Raw genomic sequence first — 18336 nt, 5'->3', positions numbered from 1 at the left:
TGTTTGGCATCGTTAGAGTGACATGTAAGATAGCTGGGTATGAATAATAGTCATGACGTATAGCACGCGGGGCCTGTGCTGTCATCGGCCGGCTCCAGAGAGGTGTCAGTTAAACGCCTTCAGGCCTATTGCAAAAAAACGCACATGCCGATCATGGCCACTCACGTCCCCCGCTCGACGAAGTGTGCTTGCTTAATGAATATAGACAGTCTTCGGCTCGCAAGCGCTAATACTTCACCTCATGTCTGGGCTGTAAAAGCTTAGCGTGTGTGTGCACGTATACCGCGTGTGTTCGGGTTTGGTTGTGTAAGGGTTTCGCGCGGCGTTGCGGGCTTTCCATGGAATTGCTAAAAACTTCACGGCAGGGTCACGTGACCCCATCCGAGCGGCGTGACTCGTGACTCGTTCTGTAACGCGGGCCGCGATTGGTTCTCGTCCCGCACCAATCGCGGTTCAGCTTTTTGTCTGCGCGCGGCTAGCAGCCTTGCCGTATAATGATGGTTGTACTGAATCAGACCTTAAGTGTCTCAGAGATTCATTATCTAATCACCGCCAGGACGACCCTCCACAATACGCCCTGATTATGATCGGAGGACCCTACACTCGCTATCTGTCTTCACTTTCACACCAACACACATGCGGCAAACACGCAGCGCCCCCGCTTGCCCTGTGTGTGAAGAGACCACCGGGACACGGGCGTTTAGTTGAATGAATCTCGCTTAGATCCTGCAGAAATCATTTTCTCGGACTCAACGTCACTTTGATGCAAGTCTGATGAAGTCACCGTTCAACGTGTCGCGTAATAATCATGTTAATAACTGCTTATTTTTTGCAGCGGTCTTGCAATACGTGCTTTTATGAAAAAAGTAGATTATTAATGTCTGTGTTAAGTACTCTTAATGCATACTATTGCATTATAAAAGGCAATTAATATAATATTAATATCAACTGCAAATTTTTGTGTGTTTCGGAGTAGGAACGTGATTTCATAATTAATTGAGGTAAGCTAAAATGTACTTTTCATGCATTTATGCACTGCTTTAAGATATGAAAACATATTAGTAGAACTTTTAATTTCACAACATTACAAATTGCACATTTTAAGTGTACTTAATTGTGTTAGGAAACAGTTTTTAAAATTTAAATACACTTAAGAAGCTTAAATATTAAATAAAAATAATATTAGTGAATAGTGAAAAATATACTAGAATGTATTTCAAATATATTTATGCCATGCTACGTATGCTAAAAATGTTTACATATTTTTTTATGTGTTTAATAAAAATACCCCTCAAATTGTAATTTAAGTATACAAAAACTGGTATGATTGAAGTTTGTTAAACTGGAACTAATTTTGTACTTAATTGTGTGAAAGTAAAAGATACGCTGAAGTATATCTGATTGTGTCGAAAGGGAAATATTGCAAGTATACTTTAGGTAAACGTTAAAAATCTTGCATTTAAAGAATTATATTATTCAAAGATCATACAATCCTCATCAACAGTGACATTAAAAGTAAGAAATTGCGCCCAGGTTGTAAACCTGTGAAGTTTCATTATGATTATTATATCAGTCAGTTCTGAGCGATATGTCAGTAAATGTTAACAGATTTGAACTGACTATACTAATACATGTATTTTGAACACATGACTTTCAACTAGGGACTGTCTTTTTACAGGAGGGTGTTTGTGAATGTTTTGACAGAGTTTGTGTGTGTATATCAGCTCTTGCACAGACAGCACTATACTATATCTGACACTGTAGTAATTGTACGCTTGTAAGTGTTTGTTTGCAGGTATGTGTTTCAAGGAAGTGAAGGATGTAATCTATAAGTCTGAAGGGTGAGAGGGTTTATTGAAAAGATCATCCACACACACACACTGTGCACCGCTCTAGATGTGTGTCACAGTGCAACTACAACCAGTCAATGCCCAGCATGCACCACCCTCCCAGCATGCCTCAAATCACTGCTCTCTCATGCCGTTCCAATCTGAAAAATATATGTATTCTTTCTTCTGTTTTTTTTTTCTCGTTCCCCTCTCATCCCTCTCTCCCCTCCCCCTCCCCTCGCTGGCCCATTTCTCTTCTTTTTCTGTGGAAATTGAGAATGTTGGCAGGTCAGGGGGTTTGTGCTGTAGAAATCATTAGCAGAGAGACACTAACACAGCGGCTGAACCTGGGTCAGAGCTCCACGCTAATGAAAGTCTCTCCAGCAGCAGCTTTTCATCTGGAGTAAAACTCAAATCACCCACACATCCATCCATCCATCCATCCACATATCTATCCATCCATCTCTATCCATCCATCCACCCATCCATCCACCCATCCAGCCAGCCATCCATCCATCCATCCATCCATCCATCCTTCCATTAAACACATCCATCATCCATCCCCCCACACATTCATCCATCCATCTCTATCCATCCATCCACCCATCCATTCATCCACACATCTCTCCACCCATCCACTCATCCATCCCTTCCCTCATCCATCCATCCATCCATCCACCCATCCATTCATCCACTCATCCATCCCTTCCCTCATCCACCCATCCATTCATCCACTCATCCATCCTTTCCCTCATCCACCCATCCATGCATCCACCCATCCACACATTCATTCATCCTCACATCCATCCACCCACCCATCCATTCATCCACTCATCCATTCCTTCACACATCCATCCACCCATCCCTCCATCCTTCTATCTATCCATCCATCCATCCATCCATTCATCCTCACATCCATCCACCCATCCATCCATTAAACAAATCCTTCCATTCATCCCTCCACACATTCATCCATCCATCTCTATCCCTCCATCCATCCATCCACCCATCCATTCATCCACTCATCCATTTATCCACCCATCCATCATCCATCCATGAAACACATTTATCCATCCATCCCTCCACACATATATATCTATCAATCTATCTATCTATCTATCTATCTATCTATCTATCTATCTATCTATCTATCTATCTATCTATCTATTGTTCATAGCATTTTACCATTCTGTCATTCTTTTCTTTGTTCTCTCATTCTGTATCTATCATTCTATTTATTGTTCTATCGATCATTGCTCTGTCTATTGTTCTATCTTTCATAGTATTTTATCGTTCTGTCATTCTATTCTTTGTTCTCTTGTTCTTAATCTATCTATCTATCTATCTATCTATCTATCTATCTATCTGTCATTCTTTTGTTATATCGCTCTATATATCATTCTATCTATCATTCTATCTATCTATATCTGTCATTCTGTTGTTCTATCGCTCTATCTATCGTTTTATCCAATTCTCTATGTATCTAACAGATAAGGATTTTCAGATCAAACACATGTGTGAGGCTGCAGGAGAGAATGAAAACATTTGCTGGGTAATGAAGCAGCAGTGTGTGTGTGTGTGTGTGTGTGTGTGAGTCTTTTAAACACTGGGATAAAGCGGCCCGCCTCTGTTCTGTCGTGTGCCAGCCGTGTTGAGGCCAGCGTCTGCCGTGACCCCAGTTTGTAGGGGTTTTGTCGAGCGAGTGAGTGTGTGTGTGTGTGTGTGTGTGTGTGGGGGGGCGGGGGCTGGTAATCCTGCTTTTCAACCGGCCCGTTCCAGCCTGGGCACACACAGCCTCTGACCACTCATTATCCTAACAAGAAGGGCCATTTCACCTGCGACTGGAGGCCTTGTACGCTCCTTGTTAGTGTAATCCCCCTCTCTCTCTCTCTCTCTCTCTCTCTCTCTCTCTCTCCCTCACGCACACACACACACACACGCACACACACACTCTGCCAGACCCGCTGCCATTCAGAACAAGCAGGTGGCCACTGACGCACATAATTGCTGACAATTTGAGGCAATGAATAAAAATGATCTACATTACTTCTTGCCGAATGTTGTGTGCACTTGGTGCCAAGTGAAATCTATGGAAGAGGCTCTTTAGATAGCGCTGAAAAAGGCCCTATCAAAAGCGCTGCAGAGGAAAGGAGGAGGAGCGGTAATTAATTTCTTAAAGAGTGAAAGAGAGATTTGACACATTCAGAAGACTGCCGTCTCTGGGGGTGTCAGAGAGCAACCAAGAACAACATCTTTCAAAATGTTTCCTCCAGATTGGGCCATATAGCTCGTATACAATCTGCCTTTTCTGCTTTCCACTTAACTTTAGTTTGCTTCAACTGTACTCGTTTGACATAAATATGCAGAATGTACACATAAGAAATAAATAAATGGCAAATTATGTCTATTTATTATCTAAGCTGTTTTTCTTAGAGAACAATTCACTCGAAAGCAAAAGTCCTTAGTCTCGCATATAACTTGTAGAATTTTAGCAACGCCTCACACTACGCTTTAGTTTGATGACACGATATAAATTTATAAACTACCCTCAGTATAAAAAATTCTCAATACAATTTTCCATCAATTTCTTCTGAGATTTAGTGGTATCTATGGTTCAACATTCATGGAATCGTTCCATTTCAAAAAAAGAATCTTTATACTGGATAAAAGTTCTAAAGAATTATTTTTTAATCTGAATGACCTTTAAAATCTAAAAATCAAACAAGGTTCTTTTTGCGTTTTTTCAGTGTAGAATTCTGTTTTTAGAAGAAACAAAAATGAGCTCCATTATGTTTATAATTGAAAGTACAATTTCTCAAATATTCCCATACTGGTGAATAGAATTGTTTCTTCAACATGATCAAAGAAAAGCAAACAAAAATTTAACCCACATGTGTCTTTTATAGTTCTCAAAAGTGTCTTAAACAATGCTCTAATCTGCGATTTTATAGATGCCATTGTTTGTAATCATTTTATAACTCTGTTATTGTCTGTTATCAGCGACTGGCTCCTTTTTATTTCTGCTAAGAAATTGCGAGAAGGTAAAAGTTACCCCAAAGTGAGAAGAAGCATGAAAAATCCTCGCTTTCTTTTTTCTCTTGTTTTACCCTTCGTTCGCGGCGCGTGATATAATATTTATATTCATCAGTTCAATGCATGTTTTAGCAGCAGTTAAGGGATGATGGAGAAGTGCGATTTGAGGTTGGAGGATATTATCTCCAGCGAGCCGTGATCAGATGCAGTAATGACTGAATTGAGTGTGATAATACGGCATTCACCAGGCCTAATTTCACTACCTCCAATTACAGAACAATACATAACCTCTGCATTCACAGTCAAATTACTGGAGATCAGAGAGGGTCACGGCAGCCCGTCTGAGACCGAGAGGAAGAGAGCAAACAAAAAAGCCCCGATCTCCTTCGCGTCTAGTCAAACGCCGATCCAGCAGGCTTTGCGTGTGCTCTCTCGTGCGTCAGCGCATGCATGTAAGCATGTTTGACCCCGGCGGACCCGTTAGTCTTTATTAACACCTGCCTAACGGAGCGCTGACGAGCCCAACCTGGCACAGACTCAACCTGTGACATCGGCAGTTAGCAGCCTCCATTTCACACATGATTAATCTGAGAGAGAGAGAGAGAGGGAGAGAGAGGGAGGAGGAAAGGGTGGCCCGTGTTCGGTCCGCATGGCTAAAAGGTCTTTTGAATTCCTGCGGAGAGAGCCGCGGGCAGAGTGAATGTAACCGGTTGGGGGTCACTGAGTCTTTGTGTAATTGAGGCAGTGGCAGCCTCTCTATCCTCTCCTCCTTTCAAATGGAGCGAGGGATTGTGAAGTGTGGGGAAGAGTGCTTGGAGGAGGGGTCTTTTTTTTTTTTCCAATGTTTTTATGAAGGGGAGGTTAAGTTGACAAGAACGGAGCGAATGTGTTCTGCTTATTTCTGCGGCACGGCGTCATAACACTCTCTACATCTTTATTGAAGCGGTAAACCATGAGAGGATGAGCGTTACGGCGGTTTTACTACACGCAGCGTGCTTGGCCATAACTGATGATCACATGATAAACACATAACAGATATGCGGACATATTAATACATCTTATTTGAAAAGTTGTGCTTTATTTTACGGTTACTTCTATTAGTTGCTTATTAGTATGCTTGTTACTAGAATATTAGCCATTTATTAGTGCTAATATTAAGTCTTCATGACCTCATTCTGCATCCCTAATTCTACTCAATACTTAAACTTAACAAATACCGCACTAGCTACAAGCAAACAGCAAATCTGTATAATATTTTTATTATTTCATTATTCCTCAGATTATAATAATAAATAAAACTGAGTGTTTTTTGTGGAACCAGAAATGGTTCTTCCATGTAAAGGTTGTAATTAATAGTTAATGGTGGGAATTAGGGAAGTGTGTTTATTTAGTTTTAGCTATAATAATATGTCAAATAAAACTAAAGGAAAATAAAAAGTGTCTTAATAAATAGCTGTAAATAATATGTATAAAAATAAACAAAATAATTGTAATAATTTAATCAGTAACAAAAAACTATTTATTTGGTTTTGGTTTTAGTTAAGTATATAATAACCTTGTTAAGTAAAAATTTTATTCAATGTATATATAATTGAATAAATTAATTATAGGTGAGAATGTCATATTGCAGTTTTTCATTTCTATACATTTTTTTATTTTCTTTTTCTTTTATTTGATTAGATTTTATTATTATCTTTATTATTTAGTTTAGTGTATATATATATATATATATATATATATATATATAAAATAATGAGCAAAAGTAGACAGTGAGCAATGTTTTGACCCAGAATTGATCTGAACACATTAATATATTAGCGACTGTACAACGGCTTCATCCAGTTAGAAATGGATTTTCTTAAATAATACAAACTCTGTCATTCTGCACTTCAACTAAACCTTTCAGCCTTAAGGTTTTACCATGCTTTCACTACGTTTACCCCACTGCATAACCACCGAAGCCTCAGCAATGCTTTAGTCTGATAAGCAGACATTTAACAAGAACAACAAGCGTTCGTGTTGTTTGCACAAGCTGTGTTTCTGCGGTCGAGCATCTGCTTTTCATTTTAAAGATGTGTATGTGCGTGCGTGTGTGTGAGAGAGTTTGTGTGTGTGTGTGTGTGCGTGCATGCCATCTCTGTCATACCTGTGCCTCGCGCGCTGCAAGGGAGCCACATTGTTCAGCGCAACATCAGGATGTCGTGCATTTAGGAAATAATTACCCAGCATCCTGCTGTTTTGAAACTCTTTTTCATCTTCTCTAATGGCTTCTTCTTCATTGGTCTCTAATCCCAAACAGGACGTAACGTGCAGAAGGAAGACGCGGCCGCTGCTGTCCCCGCTGGAGCAGAGAGGACGTGAGCCTTTGATGTTCCACTCAAAATTATTAATTCCCCGCGTCAGGTTCTGCGTTTCATCTACATTTAAAGTCCAAATCTCCAGTTTGAGCAAAGCTTCTGCTATGCAAATCAGCGCCTAATGTGCATGCTGGGTCTGCTGGGGATGTTTAATGTATTATTTATTTATTTTTTGGAGGAAATTAATGACATCTGCGTCAGTCGATATTGATCTAAAATCTAGATCGACGCTCCCCGCTGTGCATCAGATGAGCTTCATGTCTTAGCATGGCCTTCACATCACTGGGACAAAAGTTTGAGCGCGTGAAGCTAAATACAATGTTTGATCTTAAAATGAAGATCTATTAAAAGTTTATCAATAAAGCAGTAGTTCAGTGATGATTCTTTTATCATTTACTCATCCTCGCGTTGTTCAAACCCCCATCACTGGCTTTACTTTGTGGAACTCAAATGATCTTTTTCATAAAACGCCAAGTTAGCTCTTGCTCGACTTCTTTTAAACGAACAATAAATCCTTTTTGAAGCTCTCAAAATCTCATCGCCCTCGCTGATATTAAACCTGGCCGGATGCATCATCTCCAGATTTGCATATGTATGAGATTTGAACGACTTAAAAATATTTTTCAGCTTTAAACAATTTTGCACACGCATAGAGAAACAAAGCTTTGTAGTAGTTATAGTTTAAAAGAACGTGATTAAGTGTAAACTGAATGCAGTGTTTTCAGAAACGTGTCGATTGCAACGAAAATAAAGTTAAAATAAAAATACAAAAGTTACACTTTATTTTAAAGCGATGTTTTACAGTGTGATAACACAAAGAAGTGCTTTGATTAACTACGTGCACCTTTTATAGGACTAGGGTTAGGTTTAGGGTTAGTTATTTAATTATGCAGAATTTACTGTTATTCATAATGGACTCGCTATATTAATAACTAATGAAATGTAAATCACTTGACCGACTGATGCAGGACTTAAGTACCCTAAAATAAAGTGTTACCAGTGTTTTTAAATATACAATAAGTTTTCTTTTTAAACATAGGCCTACTATAAGAACTACAAGTGCACGTTTAATACAGATATGCACACTTTTTTTCACAAGCGCACTCACATGAAACGGAGACTCCAGTCATATCAGCCAACTAATAAAAGCTGATTTATTTTCATTGAAGAAGCACATTTGCAGCACACCAGACAAACTTTATCAGTAAACCCCCGTGAGCAGATAATTCCAGTCAAAGGAATTAATGCTGAATAAATTAAACATATCTGATTATGTCACGTTTCTACAATTGCAGCGGTAATTTAAAATAAGAAGCAAATTACTGTGCAACATTCACTTTGGGTTTTTTTATAGGTCACACTTTATATTAGGTGGCTTTAAGTACACGCACTTTAATCAAAGAATGAGTACAATGTATTTTTTGGGGTCATATTGTGTGCTGATATTGAGGAGGATGCGGGTGAGGTTGGGGACGGGTTTGGTGGTACGGGTAGGTTTATGGGTGGGTTAAGGTGTAAGAGATTTACACAAAATGCAAAATACCTCACATCTCATGCAAAACGAAGAACTGCATTCAAAACGTCACAAACATCTGAGAAGCAAACATTTGCAAACGTCTTTGCCGTAGATCTTTGCGCGTTGCAGAGAATCGTGTGCAGTGTTTTGCGAAGTGTTTCATAAAATTGAAAGCTGTGTCAAAAATCGAGAATTAGATTACAGATTCGGCGTGTGCTTCTGATGTTTGAGTGTCCGTTTTCAGAAACTGTGTGACAAGATTTCGTGTGTAGTGGTTGAAATAACCGCAGCGTCTCGACCCCGAGGCATGTTAGCTGGGCTCTCAGCTAATTAGAGTAAAAGCAACACTGTTCCCAGAACAGACAGTTTATTGAGCCGCAGGAAGTGACCTCAGCGGCTGAAGAGCACTCAGTGTTTTACTGCAGGTCACCGATGATGACTGATGATGTTCAGGGTCTCCTCCCTCGAGTGGCACCAAACAAACCCCGCCCCTCGCCGACTTAACCCCGCCCCCAGCTCCTCTCATCACAGCTGTGCTCTCACATGGTTTTCATTTCCCATTAAAATGTCTCATTTCCATACAATATCAAAGACCAAAAGAGACTCAAAAACTTGAAAAGACTCAAGAAACTTGAAGGACTGGAAGCCAGCACAGTAATTCAGATCATATGGAAAACACCAATGAATCACTGCGAATGATCTCGTTTGAGCATAATCGTGTTTTTCTTCAGTCTTTGGTTTTGTCTGGATTCTGATGCCCTTCTGTAGAGATGTTTGGGAAAATATTTCGAACATGCTGTGTTAATTTCAATTGCTTGATTGAGCCCAGTATTTGAGTTATGACTGACAAAGTATATTAGCTAAGCATTTTGTTGTTTAAATCTCTGATTTTTGTGGGTGAGACATTGGTCTTCCAGCGATTTTACTGCCAAGTGCATTGTGAATGGCTGCGCTCGTTTATTTTACATTAGAAAACTAGACAATTATTTTCTCTCTTATAGACACCAGAGGTTTCTGACCACATTAAATAAAGCTTAAAAAATTTGAAAGGTGACATGTAAGAGTCATAGTATTTAAATGGAGAGCCACGTTATTTACTGTGTGGTTACACGGTTACTCTTGCTCTTATTTGTTTGGTGAAACACTTTGTCGTAATTGGAAACACATGAGAGAGACGTTCCAAGAACATCATGTCAGGATATTTCAGAAAAGTCATACTTAACCAGCATTACCCATAATGCATTGCTGAAAACAGCATGGTAGATTGTAGATGGATCGTGTTTGGAATGACGTACTATACAATTTTCAGCGGTATGTACGCTATGATCATTTCTGACCACAGAATAACCAACAATGTTGACCAAAATATGGGGTATGTAACTAGAGCTTGATTCTTTATTTGCTTAAGCCGCCAAAAAGATATATAAGCACACTGTAAAAACATGCACGTACACAATAAGTGCATTGTACCAAATGATTATTTTAAATGCAGGTACATAGTACATAACCACCTAATATAAAGTGGGACCCAAACTTGTGATATCTGGATGCCACTTACATGTAACAAAAACAGCTTGAAAAAAAGGTTCACGCTTTATTTTAAGGTGTTCTTGTTAATGTGTAATTATACATTAAGTACTGAGCAATATTAATTAATTACATGTACTTACTAAAGTCATGTATGCATGATTAATTGTTATTATAATGGGTGCCAAAAATGTTTACCAAGGCGCCATTACCCATAATGCAACAATCGAACCTGAATGGGAAGGCAGATCTGCCTCTGATTGGCTCATCTGTGTGCAATAATTGGCAGTAAACCCGACTTCCTTTAAAGATGACCTAACGCAGAATGACATTCTTCTTTTTACTGTGTCTGTTAATTTAAATGAAGCTGTTTACACAAGCCATATATCCACAGGGCCTCGTGAAGCCCCGCCCCCCGATACAGACAAACACCGAGGGGCTGAGACCGAACCCATGTGGCTCACTCGAGGACTAAACAGGCGGCGCTCGTCGTGAGGAAACCAATAAATGATCTAGAACAAGTTCTAGGTAACGAAGGGCTACAATGCTTAGTAGCGGTGCAGATTTTTTTTTATATGGCGAACCACACGCACAGGGTTGTGGGAAGACCTTCAAACTCTAACCAGATGAAGGCAGGTTAGATAGGACGTTACGCAAACCGTAGACTCAGACGTGGTTTGTTACCTTCCTACTAGCATTTTTCTGTTTTTTAGGCATCGTCTGAGTGTGTCTAAAGCCCATAGACACCGAGGGGGACAAGTCCTTCCACCCAGTAATTATGAATGACAAATGTTGCATTTGTAGGCTGCCTCGTCTCAGTGGTCTGACCATGCTAATCATGAATGAAGACTGGCTTCTTAAAGCCCCTCCCCCCGCAGAGCATGCTTTACATGCCTTCTACACATATTTAGCGGCCGATTAAAGTAACAAATAATTCACTGTAATAAATAAAAAAGTTGAGAAATATTAAAAGTTTAATGCTACTAGCTTCAGGACATTTTTGAGTTTTTTTCTACTGCTTGCGTTCGGTTTATACAACAACAAAACCGAAAAAAAGTTTTCTCAGCAAGAGCTATAGTCTTGTCAGTGACACGTTACATTAGGTGGCCTTAACTACTATGTACTTACATCAAAAAAATAAGTACAATGTACTTGGCTTGTCTTAGTGTTTGGATTAGTATCAAAGGGTGACTCCGTACCAAAATGAAAAGTTTGTCATTAATCACTTACCCTCATGTCATTCCAGACTCGTAAAGGCTGTGTTCATCTTTGGAACACACTTTAAGATATTTTGGATGAAAACAGGTAAGCTTGTGACTGTCCCATTGACTGCCAAGTAACGGTCAAGGTCCAGAAAAGAATGAAAGACTTCATCGGAACAGTTTATCTGACATCAGAGATTCAACCTGAAGTTAACGAAGCAATGAAAATAAACATAACAACTTATTAGAAGATATTAAGCAGACAGTCTGCTAATACTCTAATGACTCTTACTGACAGTCGAAACACTAAAGTGCACAATCAAGATAAAGAGTTACCTTATTGTAATCTATAACACACATAAGCATTGCCTATTAATAGTTTTTTTAAGCTTTTATTTTAAAGTCTTGGACTGCAGAGGTTGTTCAACATACAGTATTTAACAGGAAAACTCACTAGTCCACTTTTATCACCTCACTGTGTTTTAATGCAATCTTTCTGCAAAAAAAGGCCTTATTTATTTTGTTCAATTAAAGACTGATAGAGCTGTTGAAGCGTACGCGGTTAAAACAAAGGCGCTTCGCCGTTCCATAAAAGAACCTTCTTGTCTAAATGGTTCCATAAAGAAGCTTTAACAAGAATTCAGATTCAAAGATGGTTCTATTGAGTATAAAAAGGTAAGAAATAGATGGTTCTTTGATGAACATTTAACTGTATGGTTCTTCTGTGGCATCTCTGCGAAGGAGCTTTGAAGCATAAATATGTATTATTGAAGTCATGCAGCTGTAATGTAATTCGTTTATAGCTGTCTGCCTTTTTTTACGTCTGCCATTGTATTTACGCTTGAAAATTCATAAAAGCGAGGATTATTGTTGAGGAAACGAGGGTGACGTGAGCTTCCAGACCGGCCTACGACGACACAAGTACGCCGCTTCGCCCCAGACAGGGAGCTGAGAGACAGGAGGAGACGCAGCACATATGCTATACCAGCAATGCTTGTTTTCTCCTCCGGTATGTCAGCACTACCCCGTCCCTAGTAAATTATATTGTCATATTTGTTTTTCAGTCTGACAGCAGCGTTGAGAGCTAAAGGAAATGATTTACTTATGACTGATCAAATGTTTCGTCAGGCCGGGCGACGAATAAATCACGTGACTCGTGACTTCTGGAGCATCCGTCACGGACAGGAAGACGTCTTCATGTGGCGCGTCTGCGTTTCTGTGTGTGCGCGCTAAGTGCAATAAATCTCCCTGAGCCGCTCGTGGAGGAAAGGTGAAGTCCCAGAGCCGGAGGAGCTCCGGGCGTTTCTTGCTCTCGAACAATGCGGAGATCAAAGGGTTGATCTCTGACAGCTGATGACTGGCTTCCCATGGCCGCTTCACCAAAGGAGGCTCACACCTGCAGCAGGTGATTACAGGTAGATTTGCCTGCCTCTAATTGGACAATAAACACCGCTCTCCGCCCGCTAATGGCTGCAGTCTGCCTCTCAGACGCCACGCTGCCATTTGGCCGTCGCCAGAAGTCTCCTCCGCGAGGCCACCGTGATGACACATTTGAAGAAAACTGACGGATAACTGGCAATCTCAGCCTTTAAGACAAGCTAGAGAGAAAAGAATCATTGGTTTTTGTCCTCTCTCTTTTGTTTTTGTAGCTTGAATGCATCCTGAAACGGTCGGGTTAGTTTTGTTCATCTGACTGACACACGCCACAGCATTCCTGCGAAGCCCGTGCTGGATCTCAACGTAACGATTTTGCTCTGTCTATGAATATGTTTGGAATATAATAGCATTACCGTGTTGCTTTGGAAATGTAATGAGTAGTTGGTCCCACTTTATATTAGGTGGTCTTAACTACTAAGCACTTACATTTAAACTAACCATTAACCCACTTATTGTTTACATGTGTGTTTTTACATTGTAGCTATATGTTTGCACACCTGCATGTAATTACGTATGTTTCTAATTTCTGTAATTACATTTATAATTATACAGTTGACCCATCCCTTACACCTTAACCCACCTTAAACCTACCCATGCCATCAAACCTGTCCTCCACTGCGTCTACCTCTATAGCAGAAGAAGTGTTTTGCAATATAATATGAATACAATATGAGTACATCGCAACTAGTTAAGAGACCCTTACATGAAGTGTCACCAGATTAGTATTAGGTAGGATTATGAATCATTTTAAATCAGACTTTGGGACCTTTTTTTTTACATTGAGACCATTCTGACTTTTGATTTTTACATTTCCAGCGCTGTGTTTTTGTCACTCATGGTGGCCGCTCTCATGTAGCCTAAAGCTTTCTACTTTAATGTGGATTAATGTAAAAGGCAGATTCAAACAAATGAACCAATCAAAAGCATCAGAATAGCGCCACTTTATTAAACAGCCTTTAAATGAAAGAAAGTAGCGTGGAAGTCAAAAACAGGCAAAGCTTTTTGCAATTAACTGCAATTTAATTACATATTTTTCTAAGTGGATTAGAGTTACTTTTATTTTGTGTTATTTTTATTTTGTTATACGCATGCTTGCTTTTTTATAGTTTACACAGGGACATTGTAAAAACACACCCATTTTCATAAAAACACATTTTCTGATTTCTGATTGTGTAAATGAACTGACAAAACACATAAAACATTTTTGTTGTTGTTGAAAACACTGTCATATAAACACCCCCTAAATTTATTGTTCAGAACAGACCTGGAACGAAAAGTACAACGCAAAGATATTATAATTATATGCATTATCAACAGCATGACTTCTAAACAAGCCTGAACAAATGCATTTAAAGGGGAGCTAATAAATCTCCTTCCTTTGAATAAAACTTTTTCCACATTAACTCAACAACAGCAAACGCTCCCAATCATTCCCACAGTTTCGAAACTGTCGTGAATTTTGTTGATCCGTTGAATTTTGTTTCCGTACTTCTCCTTACATTTGGTCTGCTTCTAGAGCCCAGTGACAGTGTTCAGAAGTAGACGCTTTTTAATAGATCGTACCTTGTACGGATGTCTATGAAATGAGCGCTCATGACAGAGCAGTAATAAAGGCTCTTCAGCGGGACGAGGGAGGACGTTTGTTGATGAGCGGGAGGAGTTTGGGGATCGTCACGGAGAAATCGGAGCTTTGTTTGCTAAACAGTAGCATGTACCCTGCAGAGAAAGCAGCGGTATCAGCCAGAACGCTCTCAGATCCAAAACACGTGAATCAGTGATTTTGCATAAGAATTGTTTTATTAAGAAATTCATTCTGATTGCGTTTAATAAACGAGGCCTATCATCCTTTTCCTGATAGGTTTGAGTCATTTTTAAATAAAATAAATTGCTGTTTGTTGATATCATTTATTTATATTATTAATTTTACTATGACGTATGCTTCCATGTTCTCAATATTGAAACACTGAAACAATAAATCGTATTTCATTCCAGATATTTCTCAAAGAGATTTACTTTTATTGCTTTTATGTAAAGCTCATTATATTGAAAGAGTAATCCTATATATATATATAATTGAAATACATACTTTTATTTTTAATTAATTTTTGCTGAACACAAAAGAAGATATTAGTTTGTAATCTGGCGGTTTTGGGTCACCATTGACTTCCATACTAAATAAATTCATACATGTTCATGCAGAAGTTTCATTTTTGGATGAACTGCTCCTTTAAATGAGAGTTGTGGTATAATCTAATATTGTTAGGTCGATTCAATGATATGAAATAATATAACATTTATATACCTAAAAATCCATTTCTTTTTCAAAACGTTCCACACAAATCCAAGAACGGTCTCAGATCTCTTGCAAAATGAAGCACAGCGTTGAAAGCATCACACCTTTGCCGTAACATTAATTTTGCATTAATTTTTCCGAAAAGTGTTTCATGAAATGGTCAAAGGCCGAGGAACGGTGCGTGCTTTTGCAGATGTGGTGTGCGAAGTGTGGGCTTTCAGAAATCGATGCTGCGTCCGTTCTCAGGTCACCTGACTAAACGTGTTCGGCGCTTCGCGCAGCGTGTTTGCGTGTGTGTGTGTGAGAACGTGTTTGTGCGCATGTTTGAAGTCTGAGGCTGGATGCTCGTTTGGATGTGAATGTAATTACGGTAGGAAGATCAAAGAGGTCCGGGACGAGTGATGTTTCGGGGGAGACTTTAACCACACAGCTCTCTCTTTCTTCCGCTCCTCTGTTCTTCCCTCCAGCCCTGCTGCTCGCGCACATCTCCGCTCGTAAAAAATCACGAGGGCCCGTATTTGTCATCTTTATGACCGAGACGTATACTGTGATGAAGACTTTATGAGAGATGCTGGTACCACGGTAAAATGACGGTATGAGATGGAAATACCACTGTACTGTATTCTTATACGCTCTCAGAAACATAGGTACGAAAGCTGTCACTGGGCCGGAGCGTTTTCACCGCTTTGGTACCTTAAAGGTATATATTAGTACTTAAAGTGCACGTATTTGAACCTAATAGGTACAAAAATGCACCTTTTGAAGGTACTGTCCCAGTGACAGCTTTTGTACCTTTATTTCTAAAAGCGTACCATATTATATATAGCAAGAGTGCTTCGCGACGCTGCGTGTTCAAAGAATCAGCAAAAGTGTCTCTTTATTATTGATATTTTCCGCATTTTAGCTTGTAATACTAGTAATACTCTCTACTTGTGAGAAACCCAAAAATGTGACTCACATCAAAGCGCGTATTTTTCAGGCTTCACGTGGGACGCCCGTAAACGGTATCCAAGAAACTGTCTTAATTCCATACATACAGCAGGCCCTCTTCCGCCGTGATCCGGTCTGTTGTGTGTGTGTACAGTAAATCACCTTCTTGTATTAGTATTAGTGCTTGATCTCTCTGTAAGCTTCGAGCTCAGTTGATTACACAGTGGCGTAAAGTAGTAGTTAATCAATTAAAACGCATTTCTGGAGCTTTATTTATGAGATTTAACCTTTATAAGCTGCTGACATCTTTTCTCGGGGTTATTTGATTTGCAGCAGACGTCTGGCCGGGGTTTTACCGTGTAAATGTGAGCACCTCCAGCGCGGCCGGCTGCTTTCTAATGTACTCAAGAGGTAAATTGGTGTCTCTTGAGTAGGTGTGTTGACCTTTAAGAGACAGGGAAAGGACATTCAGTCGAACTGAATGCCGCAGCACTAATGCCTCGCAGCAACTATCTTAGCAGCATGCTTCACATAAAACACTCGTGCATTAATACGAGTGAAGGGGGGTTGAACTTAACTATAGTTTGGGGACCAAATCGTCCCCAGTTGTTCTCAGGTGAAGAAGAAGATTAATAAAGTACGATACGCACCACCTTTTTATAAAGAGGTTGCAAGCGATAATGTATTTTGATCGAAACTGATTTCTATCTCAAATAAAGGCAGCTCTTTTGAACTTTCTGTACAATGCTGAAAAAATACCGTCGCACGCTTTTTACAATAGTATGGCTGATAATAATCAGAAATGTTTCAAATCAGGGAATGATTACTGAAGAAACATGCGGTCTCTTTTTTGAGACCATAAGTGCAGCCTTGGTGAGCATAATTTGCTTTTGGCATTACAACAATAAAGGAAGTATGTTTTTTTTTATTAAGAAAGGGATTAATAAGAAAAAGTGTCTAAAAATTGTAAATATATGACAATATATGAAATAAATTAAGCAAAATAAATAATGGTATTTTAGTTATTTACCATTCGCAGGAATCTATGATTGAAAATACTCCCTATATATATATATATATATATATATATATATATATATATATATATATATATATATTTTTATATATTATATTTTATATATATATATATATATATATATATATATATATATATATATATATATATATATATATATATATATATAACTTTTATTTTTTGTTAGGGTTTGTATTAAGTGTTGTATTCATTCATTCATCTTGCCATCGTCACCCAAACATGAAAATGAACATTTTATGAATTGTTTATATGTTTTATCCCTGATTAAAAATAAACAAATATAAATGTGATATATATGATATAAGTATTTTATTCAGATGGTCTGTAGACTAAAGCAAAACTCTACCCAGATGATGAATATGAGCTTGATGCACATCTGTCATCTGAAGGTCAGCGGCATGTTGAAAACACAGAGAACAGAGAGCTCCTGTCGTCCTCAGAGACTTCATAGAAAGCACTGGCTCCACTGCTGTGAGGGTTCAGACGCTGGGACACCCCTGAGTCCGTCTCCTCGGGGAAACTGAGCTGTCCTGAAGGAAACAAGGCCTCTCGTTCCCATGAGGAGCGGCTTGTGGCTGGAGATCAAGTAATGAGACGACTGACACAGAGCTTAAACTGAAGCAGATGGCATTAATAAAGTGCTGTGGGAGTGAGTGTGTGTGTGTGTGTGTGTGTGTGTGTGTGTTCACAGCTGTCTTTCTGTATACAGTCATCTCTGACTCTCAGGTGTGTGTGTGTGTGTGTGTGTGTGTGTGTTTAAACAATTGCTTGTATAAAGAAACAGTGACACTTACATGAAACCTGCATGCATAACGGTAAAAAGGGAGTTATTAATGCATTATGATGCAAATAAATAAATGAATTGTAAAACTATGCACCAGTGCACAGAGGGCGAAAGCTGCTTTAAATGCAAAGGATGCGGATACCAAATGTTGATTTAATTTACTAAACAGAAGTTAATTGACAGCGTCCTCATTTTACAGAATTTATTTTTTAGTGTATGTGTGTCTGTATGTGTGTGTGTGTGTGTGTGTGCGTGCGTGCATGTGTGTTTGGGTGTGTGAGTGCATGTGTGTGTGTATGTATGTGTGTGTGCGTGTGTGTGTGTGTGTGTGTGTGTGAAGGTGTTATCAGCTGTGATGTTCCGTGGAGTGT

The 18336-nt window shown here is 39.2% G+C and overlaps 1 protein-coding gene across 2 annotated transcripts in view; it reads left to right on the top strand.

The window, feature by feature from the left end:
• Positions 1-14528, top strand: part of cir1 (corepressor interacting with RBPJ, CIR1) — a 46009-nt gene extending 31481 nt beyond the window's left edge. For both annotated transcript variants that reach the window (XM_043248597.1, XM_043248599.1), the window contains 2 exons: positions 7162-12473; positions 12593-14528. In XM_043248597.1, coding sequence (XP_043104532.1) covers positions 7162-7223 — 62 coding nt within the window. In that variant the 3' untranslated portion in view covers positions 7224-12473; positions 12593-14528. The remainder of the gene's footprint in view (positions 1-7161; positions 12474-12592) is intronic.
• Positions 14529-18336: the final 3808 nt, after the last annotated feature.

Source organism: Puntigrus tetrazona, chromosome 9, assembly GCF_018831695.1.
Source record: "Puntigrus tetrazona isolate hp1 chromosome 9, ASM1883169v1, whole genome shotgun sequence".
Classification (NCBI taxonomy): Eukaryota; Metazoa; Chordata; class Actinopteri; order Cypriniformes; family Cyprinidae; genus Puntigrus; species Puntigrus tetrazona.
This window is presented reverse-complemented; position numbering and strand designations above follow the sequence as displayed.